The 22,001-nt window shown below is 33.4% G+C and overlaps 1 protein-coding gene across 4 annotated transcripts; it reads right to left on the minus strand.

Moving 5' to 3' along the window:
• Window positions 1-484: 484 nt before the first annotated feature.
• LOC119071208 (facilitated trehalose transporter Tret1-like) lies at window positions 485-18,849 on the minus strand. Of its 4 annotated transcripts, none has more exons than XM_037176002.1 (4): window positions 18,498-18,849; window positions 4,608-4,680; window positions 3,464-4,542; window positions 485-3,401 (listed from the first exon to the last, which is right to left on the minus strand). In XM_037176002.1, exons 2-4 carry the CDS (start codon window positions 4,663-4,665, stop codon window positions 3,099-3,101), a joined length of 1,440 nt encoding a protein of 479 aa, XP_037031897.1. In that variant the 5' UTR covers window positions 4,666-4,680; window positions 18,498-18,849; the 3' UTR covers window positions 485-3,098. The 4 variants fall into 4 exon arrangements, with proteins under 4 accessions (XP_037031897.1, XP_037031895.1, XP_037031896.1 ...); XM_037176000.1 differs by lacking the exon at window positions 18,498-18,849 and adding an exon at window positions 12,186-12,327; XM_037176001.1 differs by lacking the exon at window positions 18,498-18,849 and adding an exon at window positions 8,889-9,109.
• Between the last annotated feature and the right edge of the window lie 3,152 nt (window positions 18,850-22,001).

Here is a 22,001-nt window from a genome sequence, read left to right on the forward strand (position 1 = left end):
CCGTTTTGGAAAGTGGAGATCAAAAGGCTCGCTCCTAGACATAATGAGATTCTCATCTACAACCGTAGCCAAATGGGTGCACGGCGTCAAGTTTACACTACGAACTAATGAGGGCGTAAATTTCAATTTTTGAATTTTTTTCTTGCAAATTGAGATTTCTGTGTTTTCTCAAATTTTTGCTTATGATCAGTGTCCGGCTCCTTTTGCTTTTGTGTTAGTCTAGATTTTCTCAATTGTACTCTTCGTTCTCGAATTTTTTTTCGCTATGACATTTTGTAAACTTTCTTTCAAACGCGATACTTTATAATGAATCTTTGTCAACATAAAGTAGCAGGATTAACTTGTTCCGTGATTTCATTTGTTAGATTTATCGTCTTTGTTCTATCAAACAAATAAAGAAACATTACAAAAAGACCATTGTACAGCGATCTGACGAAAAAGTGCATATCAGTGCCATCGTGGAAAATTGGAACTATTCTATTGATTTGCTTTTCATTTTGTCTTTATTTAATTATTGATTTATTTGTCAACATATTTTTTATAGCTTAGGGTATTTGCTCTAGTACAACAGTGCACATGGGTAGTCTTATTAAATATATATTTTTTCTCTCTTTTTTAACAATATTCTCTTTGTATAATAAAAATAAAATTTTGTCATTTGTTTTAATGGTTGACTGAAATACTTCTTGATATGCTGAGAAACAAGAACAACATCTTGGTATTATTAGCAGTAAATTTTCTATTAAAAAAACGGTTGAATCCTACATTTTCAAGTAAAATAACATTTTTCTGAAATTATCATTATTCATGAAATTATGAATAAAATTATGTTCTTAGCCGAGACAAGGAGATTTACACAAAATATACATCCTTGCCTTGTTCTACATGGTGTAGGAATTTTATTTTTTAAATTTTAATTAATTTTTAAATATATTTTGGGCATTTAATTAGTGTGTATATCTTAGCAAATTATTTTTTGTTCTCAATTTAAATGATTTTTCTCACTAAATATCTTTGCTTTGCCTATCAACAAGTTCACTAATGAAATTTTTATTTAATTGCAATCTATAATTGTAGTAACGTATTTAATAGTCTTTCATGTAATATACATTCCGTGCCCAGAAATCGTTTGTATTTCATTGATTAAGCATTTCGTTCGGTCTGGTCCATTATTCAGAATTAGAGCTCTAAAAGCACCTAAATAAAATCTTTGATTTTCTGATATATCTTTTACGAATTAGGAATTAATAATTGGAATGTTTATCATTTCAATTCTGAACAATGCATTTCCGAGCATGTTAAGTATAATACAAAAATCGGGAAAACGTTAAAGGTCAACTAAGGGCAACAATGAATTTCCTATATAATTTTCTCTTTCTTTGAATTTCAAATCGACTATGCTGATGTTTTCAACGCGAATGTTTGTCTAAGTCAAGTCTATAAAATTTATTTTGCAATCGATAATCTAAGAATGTTGTGACTAATCAGACTATTTTAAGAAAAAAACTAAGGATTTTGGTTCTAATATCTTCACTGTAGAAAAAATGAACTTAGAACTAATTAGTTTTCCAAGTTTTCCATGCTTCGGCTCCTTAAAAAAGCATAGATCGCTAAAAATCAGAAATGCTTCATTTCTGCATTTACGTTTCAGTCAGAGACTCTTCAATAATTCAACAAGTCTCCTGTCAGACATTAATTTGTATAACAGAAAATTTAGGGAAAAATTAATTCAAAATTCACCGCAAGAATATATATAATTGACAGCAATTCAGTGATAGAAAACAAAGCAAAAAAAAAAACATTTTAATCAGAAATCTACAATTGTAAAATGTGGGGGAGTTAGAGAGTGGGTGTCAGAAAATAGTTTGTACTTTTCGAATTCCTTTTGCATTTAAATCAAAAATACTAAAATGATCAAATAAGATTTTTCTTTGTCGAAACCAGCGAGGTTACTGACTGGGAGCATTTCAGACATGCACTGAACCAAGCACTAGCGAATTTCTTAACGCCCTCACTTAAAAGGGCTGACATTTAAACAAAATGTCAGGATTCGGCACATTTCAAGTGAATGCGGGGAAATTTAATCTAATGTCTCTAATGTTGCATACGCAGGCCCCACTTGAAAAATCTGTTCGAGTGCTTGGCTCAGTGCTATGATAAAACATTTAACAAAACTAAGGTGAGGTTACGTTTGAAAGTACCGTATCTTGTAGATGACCAGTGCATAGAAATAACTTAAAATAATTTTAACGAAACTACAGATAATGTCAACCAAATCTGTGTCTTTAACCAACTGATTCAACCGTAAAAAGACACCGCTGATATAGGTTTCTCAGTGTGATTGTATGAGTGGAACAGCTGGACAAAATGTACATACAAATTCGGTGGACGTTAACTGTACTACCATGCACAGAACAAACATGACTTAAAATTCACTTCATCAATGGATTAACTTCATATAACATAATATAACCGACCTAACACTTTCATTATTCAACATCAATTCTCAACGGGCCAGCGCGGGTTCGCAATTATTATATGAATCAGTGAGCCCATTTTATTGCACTGAAATGTCCACAACATGTTAGTGTTGACGACTTACTGAAGAAACGATTTATTCCTGATGAAACGTTGACTAGTCGTCGTTTCTTCAGGAACTCGCCGTTTCTACAGGAAGTTGTCGATACCTATGTCGTCGAAACTTCAGTGCAAAACAAATTTTCACTTATCATTACTAAATTGAAGCTGGAAAAAAGTAAAAAAAAAAAAATAAAATAAAAATTTTGTTCAATGTTGAATCAAATTTGTTTTTATATTTTAGCTTAACGTGAATAAAATTCAGAAAATAAACAGTACGTCTAAGTAAATTAAAAATGAAAAAACGGGCAAAAATTAACAAATAAAAAAAAATATTAAAACTTTTTTTAAAATGCTCTTTATGAAGAGTGTTACTTAAAACATATAAATTAATCATAAATATCATGACTATCAAAATAAATACAAAAATTTCAATCTTTTGTTCATTAAAAATGTGTACAAAAAACAAAACGAACTGAAAATATTTTTGTTCTTTTTTCTCTTTCTCTCAAAAACAAAGTTTACAATTTAGCGTCCATAACGCCATGATTATCTGAGTCATTGTTGATGGGCTTTTCACCAGCCAACATTTTCTGAATATCTGATAGTGATTTGCCTTTCGTTTCCGGCACCACAAAGAATACGAACACTGTTCCAACCACCGAAAAGGCAGAGAACAACCAGAATGTCTCACCGATACCAATGGCCTCACGGATATTCGTAAATGTTTTCGTAATGACAAATGCAAGAGCCCAATTGAATGCTCCACAGATCGACGATGCCAAACCTTTGACGTCAGCAGGAAAGATTTCACCGACCATCAACTGAGAATAGCATTTCAATTACTAAGTGTTCAAATAACCTTGACGACAAAGTATTGACTTACCCATGGAATAGGTCCGAAGCCCAACGAGAAAACAACGATGAACACACACATTGCTACAATTGGCAACCAACCGAGACTGTCGATGTTGGGATTTCCTTGATCGCTCAAATAGAAGTAAATGCCCAATACGATCGTGCACAGAGCCATCACAGATACGGAGATCAGTAATAAAATGCGACGTCCCAATTTGTCAACAATGATCGATGATACGAATGTAGCGATGACCTGCATCACACCTACGATTATGGTAGCAATCGATCCTTGAATGCCAGTATTTGCTCTGTCGAATATGAAACCGGTGTAAAAGATGACAGCGTTGATGCCACTCATTTGCTGGAAGAACATCAGTCCCAACATAATGATCAGAGCCTTGACTGATGTTCTCCTTGCGAAGGCAGCAGCAAACGAAATCTTTGAATTTTCACGTTCCTCGTGTTCGGACTGAAGTTCTTGCAATTCGGTGTTGTAGTCGTAATTGTCACCTCTCAGCCACTTTAGCGATGCAACCGCCTTTTCTGTTTGTTTCTTCGAAACCCAGTAATAGGGAGACTCTGGCATGAACACAAATATGACGGCAAAGATAATTGGAATGCATCCACAAACAATGCTCAGCACGAATACACTCGCTCCGGATCCAACAGCATAAACGAAAAGTATACCAATCGTCAACATCAATTGGAAAAATGTGCCTAATGTGCCACGAATGTCTTTTTGTGCTATTTCGCCAATGTACATCGGAGCACATATACAAAACGATCCGCCAGATATACCTAACAGCGTCCGACCGACAATAAGCATGGCAATGTTCGATGCCCATATCACGAGAGCCCATCCAATGGTAAACGGAATGACAAGTAACAGCATTGTCAGCTTCCTACCGCATAAGTTGATAATTGTTCCAATGAACAGACACATGATTGCCGCACCCAAGGTAGTGGACGAACCAACCCAGGACCAGGCTTCGTCGCCAACAACGAAACCATATTCTTTTGCCTCGGTACCATTTTTATCGACGATAAGAGATTCGGTTGGCGATGTCCATCCCAAGAGTGTACCCGCAGCAAGAGCACCTCCGGTTGCTAAAAAAAATATTTTATTGTTTGATTAACCTTGAAACGAAATTAGCATTTTTTTAAAAGTTCACCTGCCAGAGCAGCAACGTACTGTGGCAACTTTCTCGCTGGTATGTGTGCGTTATTCATATTTTCAGTAGTTTCCTAAAATTTAAAGAAAAAAAACATGTTTTAGTAATCGCATATTGATATCAACATTCGTTGCTGTGATGGGCGTTACATTTTAATTATTCAACAAAGAAAGAAAAAAATCCAAATTTTCATGCAGGTTTATCAACAAAACGAGTCAACCTCATAAAATTTGAAACCTAAAAACACTTCAGAAATTTTATATTATACCACTACTCGTGATCCATATCTAACTGGTATTGCAGGTCCATCCTCGAGAAGGCGAGCATGTTCTGCATTCGCAACAACTTCTGGCAACATTTTTTTTAAACAAAAAAATTGTTTTCTATTTTCGTTAAAATTTTGCCTTTGTTTTCGAACAAAGTTAAAAACAAGTCAAATTGTTTTAGTAAACAAAATGTTAATGGCAAATAACGTGTTTCTTAAACACTTTTTTCTGCGATGAAAGTCTCCACGCACTATTTTATGTATATGTAGCTATAATGTTCCGGATATGTTATTAATTCGATTTCCTACTACTCATTGATAACATTTCTTTTAAAGAGACCAAAAAAAAACTCAGTCATGGGTTTAACAACAAAAAAACCGTTCCTGTATCACTTTGATATGTTTTAATGTTACACTGAACGTTTCACTGTTCCCGGATCAATCTGATTTTGATAAGAACTGTAAAAATATGTCGTCCACAGCTGTTTTAAAGAGCAAGAAAAAAATGTATATCGAAACGATGATAGAGGTACAGTATGAATAAAGGCCAACTAATGAAATATTTTGTGGAAGACCAACGCGGAATCATCAATACACATGCAAAGAGTGACGAACGTTCGTTGTGATTGTGCAGTGCATTCACATGGAGTTGTATGTGTCGGTTTGAGTAGGGTTGGTTATAAACGGAAAATGATAACAAAGATGGATTGGACTAAATGCGATGTACGGTACACGCACGACTAGAAAGCAAAAACATTGAATGAATCTGTGTGGATACGTCTTCAAAACGATATAAACTAAGCATAAATGATTATTCTACTTGGGGCCTCCTAAAGTCGTTTAAAGTTCAATTAACTCTTAACAATATTCTATTCATAACATCAAAAGTCCAATGTCCTAATCCATGTTTTAGTTTTTGTTTCTAACGATAGTCAACATCTTCTCAGCTCTTATCAGAAAATAGTAACGTCAATACATGCGCATCGTTTCTGATTGTTTAGTTCCAGAAAGGTCAGGTTTAAAAAAAGGCGAGCCTATTTACATATCATTTTAAACAAAATGTTTTTATCAATGTTATGTTTAAACGATTACTTTTTAAAAATAAATTTTGTTTTGGAATTTTTTCCCGATGAGAAAGCAAAATTTTCCACTGATTTACTCAAAGACAAAATGTTTTGGCAACAATTAACGCGGTAGTTGTGGTTATTGTAAAAAGAATGTCATTATTAATCAAAAACATCTACTCTGTTGCACCATCGAAGTTCGTTTTCACATTGCACATTTGCTACACGTGCCGAGCATTTTCCCAGCTAGATATTTGATATCGCTACGATATGCATTTATCAAATACGAGTGAATACAAAACCATTAAAAAAAAACTCAATTTGCAATTCTCAGAGTTCAAGAAACGCTTGAAATTCTATCAATGCAAAATTTAGTTGGATGTCTTTAAGTCGGTTTCGCATGTTATAATCGATTTTCGCTTCATTAACATATTTGTCGAGTAACAATTAAGTGCTTAGTCAATACATCGGTCATTACCAGCAAAATATTTCCTCTAATTGCATTTTTTTGTTAATCCAAACAAAATTAATTGATTTTAAGAAAGAGGTGTGTAGTGACTCGTATCGACTTAACACTCAGACGATATAATTGGCCGTATCGGTGAATCATAATAAAAGTCAACTATCCCTTTGAGAGGCAGTAAAAACAATGAAAAACTCCATTTTACATGCTTACAACACAGGGGTAATGAACTTAGGAATGCGCTTGCGTTTAATGTATTGATGTACAGCCGTGATGATTATGCTATGCACTTTATTAAGTGGAACAAGTTTTCATTCCATACTGAGGTGGTGTTTGTGAAGGTTCTATGAAGAAAGTATATTTATACGGTCGAGCCTTCAGACACGTTTACACACATATGGAAAGTGGAATTGAAAAAAAAAATCTATATTCGCATGGAGGGCCTGGCATATGACGTCAAATGACGTAGTGTTTTGCTGTGAGGTAGGTACTCTTATAATATGTTCTGTTCATATATGAAAATCGATTTTATTGTATGCTAATATTGTAGTTGAATTGAATGTTTGAGTTTTTTTTTAAATTTTAAATCAAAGTTGACGTTAGGCTAATCTTAACCCTGGAAGATCATTCTGTAATTTTCGATGTTTTCTCGAAATCTAAATACCCTCGTAACACTCTCTGCATGATTATAATGTTTTCCGTATCCCAGTCCCAGATAGAATTTCCACAGTATTTTCCAGAATATAATTCGATAAAAGTGCAATTTAATCCAGATCTGGCATCGGTATTTTCCACTTAGGTATAATTGTAATTAACAACGTTGTTGATGCATTCTACTTATTTAATAGTATATTCAGTTGGGGTCGGGCGAATTAATTTGCAAGGTTATTTTGATTTATATGGTTCGTTTTATCAGGACGGGATATTTATAGGTATACGCAAATATATATAAAGAAAGGCGAATGTACTGAATGGAAATGAAAATAAACCTTTCGTGGAGTGGGAATGTTTTTTGTTCATCATTATATATCTTGGCCAGTATATATTTGTACTGTAAATTCCGAGACGTCAAATAATGCATATAAATTGAGCGTAAAATACACTTTTCTTGTTTGTGCATTCAATTTAGCTTTAGTCATGGATTCGCTTATCATTCCGATTAGAATTTCTTATGACATAAATTGTCTGTTAATCGGTTTATCAATAGTAAAATTTGTATTTATAGTTTTAATTAGTGCTATTCTGGGCAAATTGACGTCAATAATTTTTGTCGTTTCGGTTTTCTTCCATTCATCTATATCATTTTAGGAAAGATTTATTGGACTGATAAAGTTTTGTTTTAGTTTACAAATGAGAAATTTATAGTTTTATGAAATATGAATGGAAAGATTGTGATGCAGTGGATCAATTAGCCTTAGAATACAACGCATAAAAATCTTGGTGCAAAAGGGATGCACGATTTTGTGAGAGAATGACATACGTTTACTCTATCAAAATCTTGCATATCTTTAGAACTAAGTTTTTATTGTGTTGTAGGGTAGAATACGTCCTTTTTGATCTACTGCAGTGGATAGATGGCTTGATCTTAGTTGATATTGCGTGTTATCACCGAGAGCAATGCGTTGTCAATTTAAAAGTTCTGTCCTATCTACAGTGTTAAAAGAGCTTAAAAATAGGGGAAAAACCAGTTAATTTACCTGGATCGATGGGTGATATGCCAAAATTTCTACTCTCTTTAAACACACTATACAGTGTGCTAAAAGAGTGTAAAACAGAAAAAATGACCAGTTAGTTAACTGGTCTCGTTGGATGATACTTCAAAAGTTGTATGTAAAAGTCCAGTTAACGAGGAACAGACCAGTTTATTTAACTGAGCTCAATGGGTGAACACTCTTTTTGACATTATCTGTTAACACCCTATAGGATTGGTTCTCATTAAAAAACGGTTTTTCAGAAATAGTATCTAAATTACTCTGACTATATTGTAATTTAACTTTGTAAGGCGAAAAGGTATATTGTAATCTCTGGAAAGCGATAGTTGTACAATGTACAACGAGTGATAGTAAAATACATCTAATCACCATTTTATCTATTATTTGAACCAATCGAAGATTAAATAATTATCTTTCCCCGGTCCTGAACGATTGAACAACGATGGATTAACAAGAAATTGATAAACTGTCGAGAAAAAAAAAGTTCAAGTATTTTGTATTGGTGTGAGTACGATTATCGAGAGTATTGATTTGACTAAGTTATTTGCCTGAGTAAATATTTACAAAATATACATCATGAAGAGATACAAACGATACATTGTTTGAGAAGTGAGTATATCCAAAAAAAACAAATTTATTTCATCAGAAACAAAGTACCAGTTTCACCTTGACAATCAAGTTTTTTTTATTTTAACACTAAAAATATCCAATATTCACTGAGCATACATTGACAGTTTAACAAAAAAAAATTCCGGCAAAAAAATTATTCCAACTTACAATTCGTTATTAGATTCCGGAAAATCGAAACACAGCAAGTAAGATGAAAACAAAAATCTCGAAATAATAAATTATTTAATTAATGACAAAACTAAATGCATTCAACACTTGAATTAAATTGACCGATTTGCACTGTACCAATCAAATTAAATAATTTAAAGCGACTCCGTTAAAAAATGAAATTAACCCGACGAGCACTTAATCACATTTGAATTCAATTTAACCGAAAATAAGCCGCGCTCCATTCAAACATATTTCGTTATAGTAGGTACCTAAATAATCGAGCTTTTAGTTGATATGAAGATAATACGAATTAAATTTATGGCTCATAAGAGTATAAAGTGAGATTGTGAAGTGGTGGGGTCTTCTTAGAAATGAATTTTGTTATTCGATATGATGATTGAATGACGGCCATAAATAGTTTTTTTTTTAAATCTAATCTTATACATACTGAAGAAAGTGAGTTCATGGTGGACAGATCGAGGATTTTGGTCACTGTTTTCTTCACAGTGTTCGGAACATTTTAAGAAATTATATATTTTAGGTGTGAAGTGATTCAACGGCACTCAGGGAAGCAAGAAAATTTCTTCAATTTTGCGAGTAGCTTCATTCAATTGATTTTGAGAACGATACACTTTATCGACATTTTTGAAACTTTCTTCTTTCATCTCATCACAAAAAAAAATCAAAACCTTGGTTTCCATCTAATCCACAATAAAGTGAAAGTTTGTGATAAACCGGACTAATTATTACTCCTAGGAATCATTCAAAACCAGTGCCTATTTTTTGTGAAATTCGTAAAGTTTCATGAAATTCGTGAAATTTAATGGGTAAAATTCATGAAAGATTTGACTAAATTTAACTAAAAAGAATTGAATAATTCCAGGAAATTTCATGAATTTCACGGATTTCTTGAAATTTCATAAAAGAACTTAAAAATCGATTTTATCGTGATGGTACATTTTTGGCTGAATGGAGCAAAATTTAGATCACGCTGTCTTCTACATTTTTCTCCATTTAGGCGAAAATGCCTAAAATCTACCGTTCACCACCGATGCGTTTACAATTTTTCATGCTGAGGGCCTAAAAATTACGAGAAAGATTGCAAAACCTATACCCCAATGCATGAAATAGTACATTACGTTACAAGGGAGTTACTTTCCGAGTGACGTATATAGTTTTTTTTGATACCAACATTGAAAAATGATACTTTCGCCCCGCATATGAGGGGCGAAAGTAAAAAAATGCATCCCACGGGAGAAAGTACTTAACGAAGAGCGAACGCAACTGAACGAACAGCGAAAGTGACTGACGTCACAGAAAATGAGAGAAATGAGTCGAGTTGTCAACAAAATCCGCTCATATTATGCAGAATACTTTGATCAAAATTGTAAAACACTGTGCGCCAGTGTTCTTATTGAAATTAGCATACAAAGTTGATACTTTTTGTTACTGAATGATTTGTTAGTTATATCTTAATTTTTGTGTGTGTTATTGTTGTGATGGCTAAATTATTAAATTTTTCATATACCAGGGGGCTGCCGCCCCCTGGACCCCCGCATTTTCTGGCTAAATGCCTTTTTATTTCAACATTTTGTTGCGATGTTTGCGATACGTATCAATTTTCAATGTTGGTATCAAAAAAAATAGTATGAACGACTCGGGGCAAAAGTAAAAAAATTCAACCTGTGCGATTAGAGCCCTTGCCTTCGGCGCGGGCTCCAACTCTCGCACACGGTTGAATTTTTTTACTTTCGCCCCTTGTCATTCAATGTACTATTACATGCTTGCTAAGCAGGGCGAAAGTAAGAAATGTCAAATTCAAGGGGCGAAAGCGATAGCTTTCGCCCCGTGGGTTTACATTTCTTTTTCGCCCCGCTTAGCAAGCATGTAAAAATATAAAAATATGCCCTGTTCGAAACGCCGTTGCATTCAAAATATATCTTACTTTGACAATCGTCCAACATTTTGAAACTTTGATGTATTTACAGCACCAAATTTCTCGCTTTTACGAAAATCCATGTTATCACCGACAAAGATAAGTACTTTTTGTCGGTGAAAATGCGTTAGGCTGATGGATAATAATGACCACTAGAAGGTGGAATTCGGCTCAGTTGATTACACACGTTGCGTTTTATTTCCAACGTTCTGCCTACTTCTAACTTATAACTTGTATTAAGTTGTTATGTACGAAGACAAAGACAAAATCATAAGTCAAATAAATGTTTGTGTTGTTCTTTAAAGTGCATGAATACATTTCGCCTCTTATTACTTCATAAATCTTTCTTGAAATTTTACACCACACTTTTATGTCAACGTACTTAACATACCATTGTTATGACATGGTGATGATGTTATTTTGAACAGTGAAATGACAAAAGTTACACAATGTCTACTATAGAATACCCGATAGCGAGAACTGATCAAGAACCCCATGATCGAAAGTTTCACACAATTTAAGTTCAATCGATCATGAAGCTAGACACATAGCAGAATTTTTAGACGCATTTTTATGCAGTGTTGTAAAGTTTTAGAAATTGTTCTGCTCGTAAGATCGACCGTCCCCTGCAACACCTAACAATAAAATTTACTTTACAGCAAAAAATACTTTTAGGTTTTAGCTGTCAGTTCTGATGGAAAATGAGTATGATGGACAGCAGCGTAAACCTATACCATAAACTAGCGCTTATTAGAATATTCTTATTTCATAAAGGTTCTCGAATTATTTGTTCTTCGAAAACCATTAATAATGGATGCCCAAACGTTCGTATATTCGGATTACCGATGGACATTCAGTACTAAGCAAGCAAACCTCTAAGGCGAAAATCATTTTTGATAGCCGGATGTTTTCATTATTGTATTGTGGCGAGCAATATTGCTTCCACGAACTTCAATTGAAACCACCTACTCGTCATCATTACATGCGTGTGCAATTTCTATTCTATTTTCTCTCGCTGTTGAATTTCATTTAATTCTACAAATTTATTGAATTAACGGACAGACGAATGCATTCAATGAGAGCGAATATTCAAAAATTACAATTGTAAATTTCGATCGATGCGGAAAGTAATGGTGCTGGCTATTATTAACTTTCAAGTTCAATTTCATTTAAGATGTAACTATTAAAATTAATTTGAATCTTTAAAAATAATTTGTTTAACCAATACAATAATTTTTATAATTTTTAGGTCAGCCAGCACGTCTAACTTCATAGCGATATGACACTTATAGTGATAAAGCAAACCGAATAAAATTATTCAGATGATAACTCTTTCAATTTAAATTTAATGAACTCACAAATTGTTCTATTGAAGATACCATTCTTCATATATTTTGCGTGCTGCTTAACAGGTCGAAACGTTTACTCCTAATAATGAAAACGAACTGCACTTTCAATTCGAAAAATTGAAAGACAAATTATCTGGCTCTTCATGTAATGTGTAGATTGTAGTTCTCCAAGAATAACTGTTATCATTCCATGCCACTCAATACTAATATAATACCCAATAGGTCATTCAATATTTCGGTAAGTAAGACATTTATCTCAATTTCATTTTACATTTTCTTGACTATTTCTCATTATCATATTTGCTTGACCTTAAGATTATTTAATGCATTTTTTTCTCCACGTTCCGATTATCTAATACTTCAAATTATAGACAAAATGCTCATCCATTGGAAGAATAAACTCAATATTGGAACATTTAGAATGTATGCTTAATACAAAATTAATGTAAAATTGTTTGAAATTTATGAAAGAATCAGTCTGTACGAATTTGAATAGGTAATTAGAATCGTATAGGTAAGGTATTTAAATAACCATAACTAAGTACCTCATTATAATATGAAAAGGCTCGGAATTTGGATCATATATGTTTATGTAACGACAGGTGACCTTTCACGACTGTTACCATGTAATGTAAGTGATGTTGCCTAGGAGAACATTTCCTCTATAAATATGACCTTGACCACTAATTTACTTGTTCAACACTGTTGCTACACGATCATTTTTCATTGAAATATTTGGAATTTGATTCTGAAACAATGTGAATGGTCGTAAGATTCAAAGACCACTTTCGAATTTCGTTTTGGAAATGAGCTTGGATTATGAATTAAAAGTTGAAATTTATAGTCGCTGGAAGGTTTAATAAACTTTTCTATCCATCATTGTTGTTCCACTCGAAAATTAAATGTAGTGATAAGAAAAGATGCTATTTAAAAGCTTGAAATATCTGTCGGAACGATGCTGACTTGTGACGAATAAAAATTTGTCGAACTCTGTAAACTCTTATTAAACTCTTATCCTCAGACATCATTTTTCCAAGCGCCCGGTTCTCTGTCGACAGAGAGTGCAGATAAGCGTACGTGAAAGCCGTAAGTTCCGTTTGCACAAGCACTTCTTAGATTCTACATTCCTTTTAGTAAAGTGTGTCGAGTTGTAGGCTAATTTTATTTTCGATAGCTTCAGCCAGAAATCTGGGGATGTAAAACAACCTCTACTTTCATTGTAAGTCTTAGAAAATGCATTCTTTTACATACGAAAAAGAAAATAGGAATTAAAGCAGTAATTAGCAGAAAAACCGTGGAAATATTTTCTATCGAACAATTTATTTTGCGGTAAATCCGAAACGAATGTAAATTGTAATGCATTCTGCATCATATAATACATATATGATACATTTTGCTTCTATATAAGAAGTTACACAAGCTGTGATCTGTTGTCGCGGTTCTATATCTATGTTTTAATGATAAACACAATAATTACACAGAAGCATTGTGCTTTTGCGGAAATGAGTTGTATATAATGCGATATCAAAATGTTTTATCGAAATGTAGTAGCCGAGAATGAAGTCAAGTCTTATGTATAGAAAGGCAACTCAATATGTACATTAGATTTGTGATCTTTACTGACAATGTGATTTTAAATTTTTCTATAACTTTTAAAGCGAAAGAATATGATCAATAAGTCTAATCTCTTATTACTTTTTCTCATTATTTGCTCGCAAATAAAGTGAGATGTGGACATAATTTTGTAATGTGTACCAAAAGTGAACAGAATGTGGTCGAAGGGAAGTCAATTTGACGAAGAAACCGATGTCAAGCTAACTGGAGTAAGAAATAGAGTGGAAAACTGTGTAAAATATCGAGACTATTGAATAGTTAATTACAGAAATATCTCTTTCATTTTTAAACATCAGAAAACTTCTATTGACATCGTCAGTTTACTTTTACAGAGACTAAACGAATAAAATTTCATTTTTCTTATAATTTGCTAATGTGACACGTCCTCTTCTTACATTTAACTGTTTATATAAATTAGAGAATTCTGAGCAAGTAACGTAACAATTGCCCATTGACCACATAATTGTAGAAAATGTGGTACCCCTCGAATCTTTCAGTAGAAAATGCTCCGAGAGTAGATAAGCATTCTATGAATTCTAAATGCTACACAATTCGCAAATGAGGTCACTGCCCTTCAGAGTTGAATTACACTATTAATACCAATTGATAACGCATGTTAACATAACATTGCTATTAATACTATGTACGCAGTACACGCAGCAAAATCATAAGTGGTTGTACTATTTAAAGAGCTAACTCAAATTTGTTCAAGTCGGTTCGTTGTAGAAATATTGTACAATCTACAAGTACCCCTTAAAATCAATATCGCATTGGAAAGTTCTTCAGAAAATCGTTCGTCCCTATTTAATTTAACTTATGATTCATTACAAATGAATGTCAATCCAATCTAATCGAGATCCTTTTTCATTTATCAAATTATTTTCAAACTCTGCTGGTATTTCGCTCGTGGTGATACATATAATACTTTCGCTATCTTTACAATGTGTTGAATTTTTCAAAAGCTTGACAAAGAAAGGAAATTCTAATGATTATCGATTCCACAATCCACCAGATATAAATTGTAAATTTGATTGCTGGCACGTTAATGATAGATGGGATTATGCAATAATTATAAACAAGACTGAGTTAATCAAATTTAGATAAAGTTTATCATGTTCGTTGGTGTTGGTATTTTTATACTGTAAGAAATAATTGTATTTGATTTTAATGGATGATACATTAAACACCAGCCAAGTTGTATCAAAATTCGTTTGAAATATTGAGGTAAAGAATGCATAACGATTTTTTTTAACAACCTTTTATCACGCTGAAGTTTTATAATGGCTGTTAATAAAATCGAGGGCCCGGATAATATTGGCTTATATAGTTTGCACAATAGATAATCTAATGACACATTAACCACTATTAACTTTAATATCTAATACCGAATGATGACTTGTATTGTTTTGTTGCTCAATCAAAAAAAAATTATCGGCTTTTTTCCCCATAATCTCTCTGATTTGTTTACTTTTGCGCTCTGATAACGGCGCGTGTATATCACCTATAATATCTAACTCGTGATATGTCCAGCGAAATGTTATTGGTTAGTGAACAAGAAAGACGTTCATAAATTTGTAACTTTTTTTTTTGCAAAATGTATTGCCATTTTATGGAACAGGTTCTTTTTGTTGACAAAAAAAGCTATGGAATTTTGTACAACAAAAGGTTTCGATCTTTATTTTGAAAAATCATGTTTTCTACACCCATATAATTAGGTAAAGTTGCTGAGACATGCGATCGTCGAGATTGCATTTTTACGTAAAAAGAATATAAGAAATGGCTTCCGTTTAAATTGCAACTTAAAATTATGAAAAACTTAATGAAAACCGGTTAAACCTCAATAAAATGATTTCAAGCTTTCCGTCCGTCTTTCTTTAATGAACTTGCAAAAATTCTAGGAAAAAAAATGTTTGTGAGGCATTGATGCTTAGCATCAGAATCCTATTTGAAAAATGACCGACCACAACGACCACGAATTTGTTAACTTTCAATAGAAATGACATCTGGTTGTAGTAGTTTGACCAGTTCTGAAAAAAGTCAGCAGTTTAACGCAATTTTAAACTTTTCAGTTTTCTCAGAGCTGGTCGAACTTCTACGACCAAATCTTGTTTTTGTTAAAAGCTAACACATTAGTGGTCGTTATGTGAAAATATATCATCATTCTCTAAAATCCAGTATTTAAAAAACGCCTAAATGTATGCTTTTCAGCAAAGTATCGATACGAGCATCGACACTTCTTAATGCGCAGAAAGATTTTTTTTAAACAGATTTTAGAATAAATTGTAGCTAAACCGCTAATATTTAGGTGGCACCGAAACTAAAAGACTGGAATCAGTATCTCAAAAACAAGTTTTAGGTAAGAGCAACAAATTTATTTTGTGGTCACAGTCCGGAGGTGAATCGAAGATCATCTAATTTATGATCACTAAACAAACATATTCACAAAAATACGATAAAACTAACAATGTCGTGCAGTTGTGCTATTAGGGAAAACGCATCATCAGGTTATTATATGGATTCCCCAGGTTTTCCACGTTTCATCGGTTTTTTACTTTGCATAATAATAACTGCACTGCAATTAAGTTATTATCCGCTTTTCTGAATGTGCTATATATTCTACATATGAATTGTACAGAACATATAAAAAAGTGTAGTTTTCAGATACTACTTAATATTCGAGAAATGTGTGGTTTTTCACGTTGGCATTTTTTCTGTGCACATATGGAATTACCAACGCGTACAGAAAATTCAAATTTTTCTGTTCGTCTGTCAATCACTCAGTCATCTTAAAGGTCACGCAATTAACTGAGCAAAAAATGCAATAAAATTGAGAGGAGCGATTTCGATCAGCCATAACAAAGAAACAAAAAATACGACCTCACACTGAATACAGTCTTTTACGACTCAGAGATTTTGAAAATGAAAAAGCCAGTGATGGTTTCAAAAAAAAAACTAGAATAAATCATGATTGATCATAAACATTGCGGATTATATAACAAAAAAAAACATGTGAAAAATAATTTGTTTTTAAGTTCACGTTCACTGTTTGTACAATCTGTACGTACAATTACAGTCTCGTCAGTGACCTCCAATATTTTCATGTTCAAAGTTGTTTTTGCGAACAAAATATTGTGATTGAGCTAGGCAAAAATACCTTTAATGTTAATTAATCAAGATTTATCTTAAATAAAAACTTAATTAAGCAAACTTTTTCCCATTGTTATATTATGATACACCGTACCGATACCGACTTTTCGCACTTCAAAGTGACTTCCTTTCCGGATTATTTTTGTTTCATTGTTATTTATGTGAGGGGATGACTCGATGGTTATCACCAAAAATATCCGGGTTCGTTTACTGTGTCAGACAATTCCACTTGGAGCTTCATAATTCGGGTACCACAACTGTTTGGTGGCTGCAACGATGTACGCACTGAATGAGCTACCCAAGGTAAATATAGTGAGGAGGTAATGCCATATACAATCGAATCAGATGTGCAGTGGCACGAAAGTTTGCTATAAACGCCATCTCTCCCTGTCTTTAAAATAACAAAATTGCTTAGAAACCTGGGCCATCTGTTTTGTGATAGGCACAACATTTTGTGAAACACAAGTAAATCTTAGTCAACCATTTAAAAAAAAAGATGTCAGTGGCAACGAACTATTGTGCTAGGCCGCGCGTCTGAATGGCATTACCTCTCCGCCCATATATTTACCTTGGAGCTACCCAAAAACGATTTACTAGTGTACATTCAAGTCTAGCATACATTTAGGCGAAATATAAATTAAGTGTTCCTCAGAGAGTATTTGGATACTTCAAGGTGTGGTTCAGAAGTCACATTAAGCTGGTGGTCAGGTTATTGCTCGTAAGGTCATGAGATCTCTAAACGAACAGATTAATTCAAATCAACCGTTTCTTCAATAAGTCTTGATACAAATTGAATCGTGCAAATACTATCTTGATTACTAATAACCCTTTACGTTCGTAATTATGGCAGAATAATGATATCGTTATTATTATGGATCGTCCAAAAATTGGTACATACAAAAACTTATCGATTTTTCTGATTGATGACCGGGGACCGAACAATTTTAATTACAATATTCAGAATAAAGGTGAATCGCAATTGAGCAGACAGCTTATATACACCTTTTAGTGTTATAAAGTGGCCCATCGCTTCACCGGCTTTTATTAATTTTACGACATCATTAATGTTGACAGACTGACCAATCAAAAATTTAATAGAAAATCATCAAATTTTTAATAATTCTTTGTCGGGTGATTGCAAAAAATACAAAACATATTCGTTGTTACACAAAAGGATGCTAAAATCAATGAAGAAAAATTACACACATATGGAATGCTGTTTTTATCTAGAGAAATATGTGGTAAATAATGTAAGAGCATCCGTCTACGAAGTATAGTGTCGACGTATTATATGCAAGGATGGATCAATAAAATCCTTTGAAAGTTTTACATCTTTACATGCATTTCTTATATTTACTTTTTGTTGTGCACTTCTACCATCTAAAAACCTATGTTTTCATGGATTTAGCAACTATATCCATTATAATATACATTAACTAATGCACAATGTACAACACGTCGTAATATTTATAACAATAATTGACATGCTTTATAGATAAACAATAAGAATAAATCTGTACAATATGAACAATAGAAAAGAAAAAAACAGAATAGACTTACCACTGTCAAACCTCAAAAACGTAGCACCTGATTCCGTTATAAAATTATAGAAAAATGAAATTTTTCACTTGATATTCAACACAAAATCACATCCACTTCAATTTAAAAGAACTCTAAATCCGTTCAGTAATTGTTCCACAAAATTACAGGTCACCGTTAAAACCTCGGCGCCAGTTGAACAAGATACACAATTTTTATTTTTTATCTAAATTTCGACGAGCACTACGTTTCACACTTTTACCCTTCGTTACGATAGGAAGTACACTGAATATGGTTGCAAATATTCTATCTGTTGGAAGTCGCGTGCTTCAAAATTCGTACATTCTATATATCAACCCGTATATAGATCGTTGGTATATACATATAAATCAGTAAATCGGTAGACTTTTGTTCGATGCTTTATATACACACTCTAGTTGTAAGAGTACAAATCTGTTGTGAAATTAACAATTTGACTTCGGTACTTCGGTTTACTCATACATCGTATTCTTTGTAGCTTGGATATATTTTAGGATGATTTAATATAAGAAAAGATTTTCATTCATTCATGGTCTCGATGGTGTGTGGATTGGATATACCCAAAAAAATCACTATAAAGGAGAAACATCTTCACGCACGTAATACATGAAAGACTAACAAACGGCACGCATGCAAAATGTGTCTGTGTTGAAAAAGGGGCTCGTCTTTGGTTGTGTTAAAAAGTCGCATGATGCAATGTTTATTGAAGGTTAAAAGGACACAATTGTGTTCGGGGGGTGTTTACGCACGTGTATAAAATGTTACGTCATCTTTTTTGAAAGGGTCCATGAAATGATGAAATTCGAACTGAATGAAAGTTTTTTGTTTGCTAAATTTTCCCTCGTCAACAGAACTTTTATTGCTTCATACTGGTCAATAATTTCTATAATAAATAGAGAATAGTTATTTACATAACGAGGGATTCGTGTGTGATAATAGTATTTTTTAGTATTTTACATGCTACATGCGTCGAAAACCGTACTTTTCATGTTTTAAGCACTACTTTAGACGCCCTCAGCATGTAAAATCCATTACATAACTCGGGATAAAAGTGAAAAGTCTCGTTTTCATGTGTTTATTGACCTCGGCTTCGCCTCGGATCAACAAAATTCACACGAAAACTCTACTTTTAATCTTTTTATCCCTAGTTATGTAAAATACTATTTCGAAGGGGCTCGCAAAAGAAAAATTCACTGTCGCCGCACCTAAGAGGTAAAATAACTTGCATAATTGTGCGGAAATCGTTGTTTTGACTCGTGTGGTTGTATGCTGAGCCAAAGGTGACTCCACACTCTTCAAAACAACGATTTTCCGCGCAAGTATTGTTTTCCCTAGGTGAGTAATAAGCCACTTTCGACCCTAGGGAAAACAGAAGCATGTAAATATCGTTTATGCCACTCAGCATCATCACATGCAAAATTTGCAAACTTTAGATGCCTCTGTGGCATAAAACGTTGTATGCAACTGGATGCAAAGGACTTTATTAGGCTCAAGATGTGTATACAAGTCTAGAGTCTAATAAAGAGTTTTGCACCTCGATTGCATAAATAACTATTTCACAATTCAGCATCATAATGTGCTAAAAATACACACTTTAGATGCATTTGTTGCGAAAAACGTTAGCGACCAAAATTAGTGCTAAATAAAGGATCTGCACTAGGTGGCATACATTACTATATCACCGATTTGGCGTACAACGTTTTTCGCAAATAGTAGACCAAATAATTTACCTCTAGTCACAGAGTTGAGAAAATTTATTTTCAAGTTATACATCTAGTGACTAAATAGTTATTTTCCTAACTAGTATTGAAATATCGCGCCTTCGTCGCTCATTTCCCACGTCGTTTAGGAAAATGGTTGTTCCTAACTTAAAGCATTTTAGCATGCGTTAGGAAAATAACTATTATGCAACAAGTTGTGAAAAGTTGTTGCATACAACGTTTTTTGCAACAAGCGGCGAAAAGTGAACTTACCACAAAATTGCTTGATTTGAAATTGAGTTAAATTTAAATGTAATTGACTACAAATTTTTGAATGCATTCAGTGTACACCGTCGCAAATCTATCAATTTCTACTCGTACTTTTTCGAATTACTCGGTGGCATGAACAAATAACTGTTGACTTTAGTATTCCTATCGTAATGTATTTGCGTCACTGTAATCGCTGGAAAATATTTTTCGACCTGAGATATTCATGTCACGGTTTCCCTTAGAAACTGCGCCAGATGAGATAACGATTATGAAGTAGACAAACAAAAACAAAATAGGGAAAATCAGACATAACAGATTATTCTTTACTATCAATTTGTAATCGTCCGTTACGCCCTTACTAACCCGAAGGTGACGGCGGTATTTCTACTCGTCAAAATAGAAATTGGAAATTTCCCTAGTAGAACTGCTCCGGAATAATGTTTTTCGTGTTACAGTAATGTAAATGACTCTGCTCCGGAATAATGTCACCTATTTCTATCTCTTTTTAATCCAATTCAGTGAAAACATAAAACAAAGACAAAGCGATGGAATATTTCCGTGAAACTTCCGTGGAATCATTCCATCGCTTTGTCTTTGTCTTGTGTATGCACTGAATTGAATTAAAAGGAGATAGAAATAGGTGACATTATTCCGGAGCAGAGTCATTTACATTACTTTAACACGTAAAACTACTTTCGACTAGAAAAATTACCATTAAATGAGTTTATCAAAAACTGACAACAGCCTCTATATAAGCCTGACATGAGAGACCCGGGCTACATATTTTGCATATTGCTCGTCTGCGAAAGATTCAATGCCACTTCTCAGTTTTACCTATACGAAACCCCGTTCAAAGATAAAAGTACTGATTTCATTTCAAATCTGTTCTAGTGCCTCTGTGTACAGCATGTTGTGTCTAGGAATTCACAATAGGGGAATTCCGTTCATTTTATTTATACTGAGTATATCGCGTATATTCTGATGAGTATATCCAGTATATCGAGTATAAGTCGCACGTGTAGCCACATGTAGAAAAATGAAATTTTTTACGCGATGGATTTCGATCAAACAACATGCCAGTGTATAGCTTGTGATCTCAGGAGTCTGGCAAGGTAATTAGTTTTTCAATAGGACCAATATCGGCTGAGCGATAAGACTTTGGAAAATGTTTGTTTTTGTATGCGATTGGCACATGATTTCATAGTCTTATCGCTAAGCCGATATTAGTCCGATTGAAAAACTAATTACCTTGCCAGACTCCTGAGATCGCAAGCTACACACTGGCATTTTGTTTGATCGAAATCCGTCGCGTAAAAAATTTCATTTTTCTAAATGAGGCGGTTATCAAACAAATGCGACTTATACTCGATATACGGAATATACGAAGATATACTCGATATACTGGATATACTCAGAATATACGCGATATACTCAGTATAAATAAAATGAACGGAATTCCCCTAATATATCAGAAAATTTCATCAATATAATGGTATGAAATTTGACGCTTCTGCAT

Source organism: Bradysia coprophila (assembly GCF_014529535.1).
Source record: "Bradysia coprophila strain Holo2 chromosome IV unlocalized genomic scaffold, BU_Bcop_v1 contig_144, whole genome shotgun sequence".
NCBI lineage: Eukaryota > Metazoa > Arthropoda > Insecta > Diptera > Sciaridae > Bradysia > Bradysia coprophila.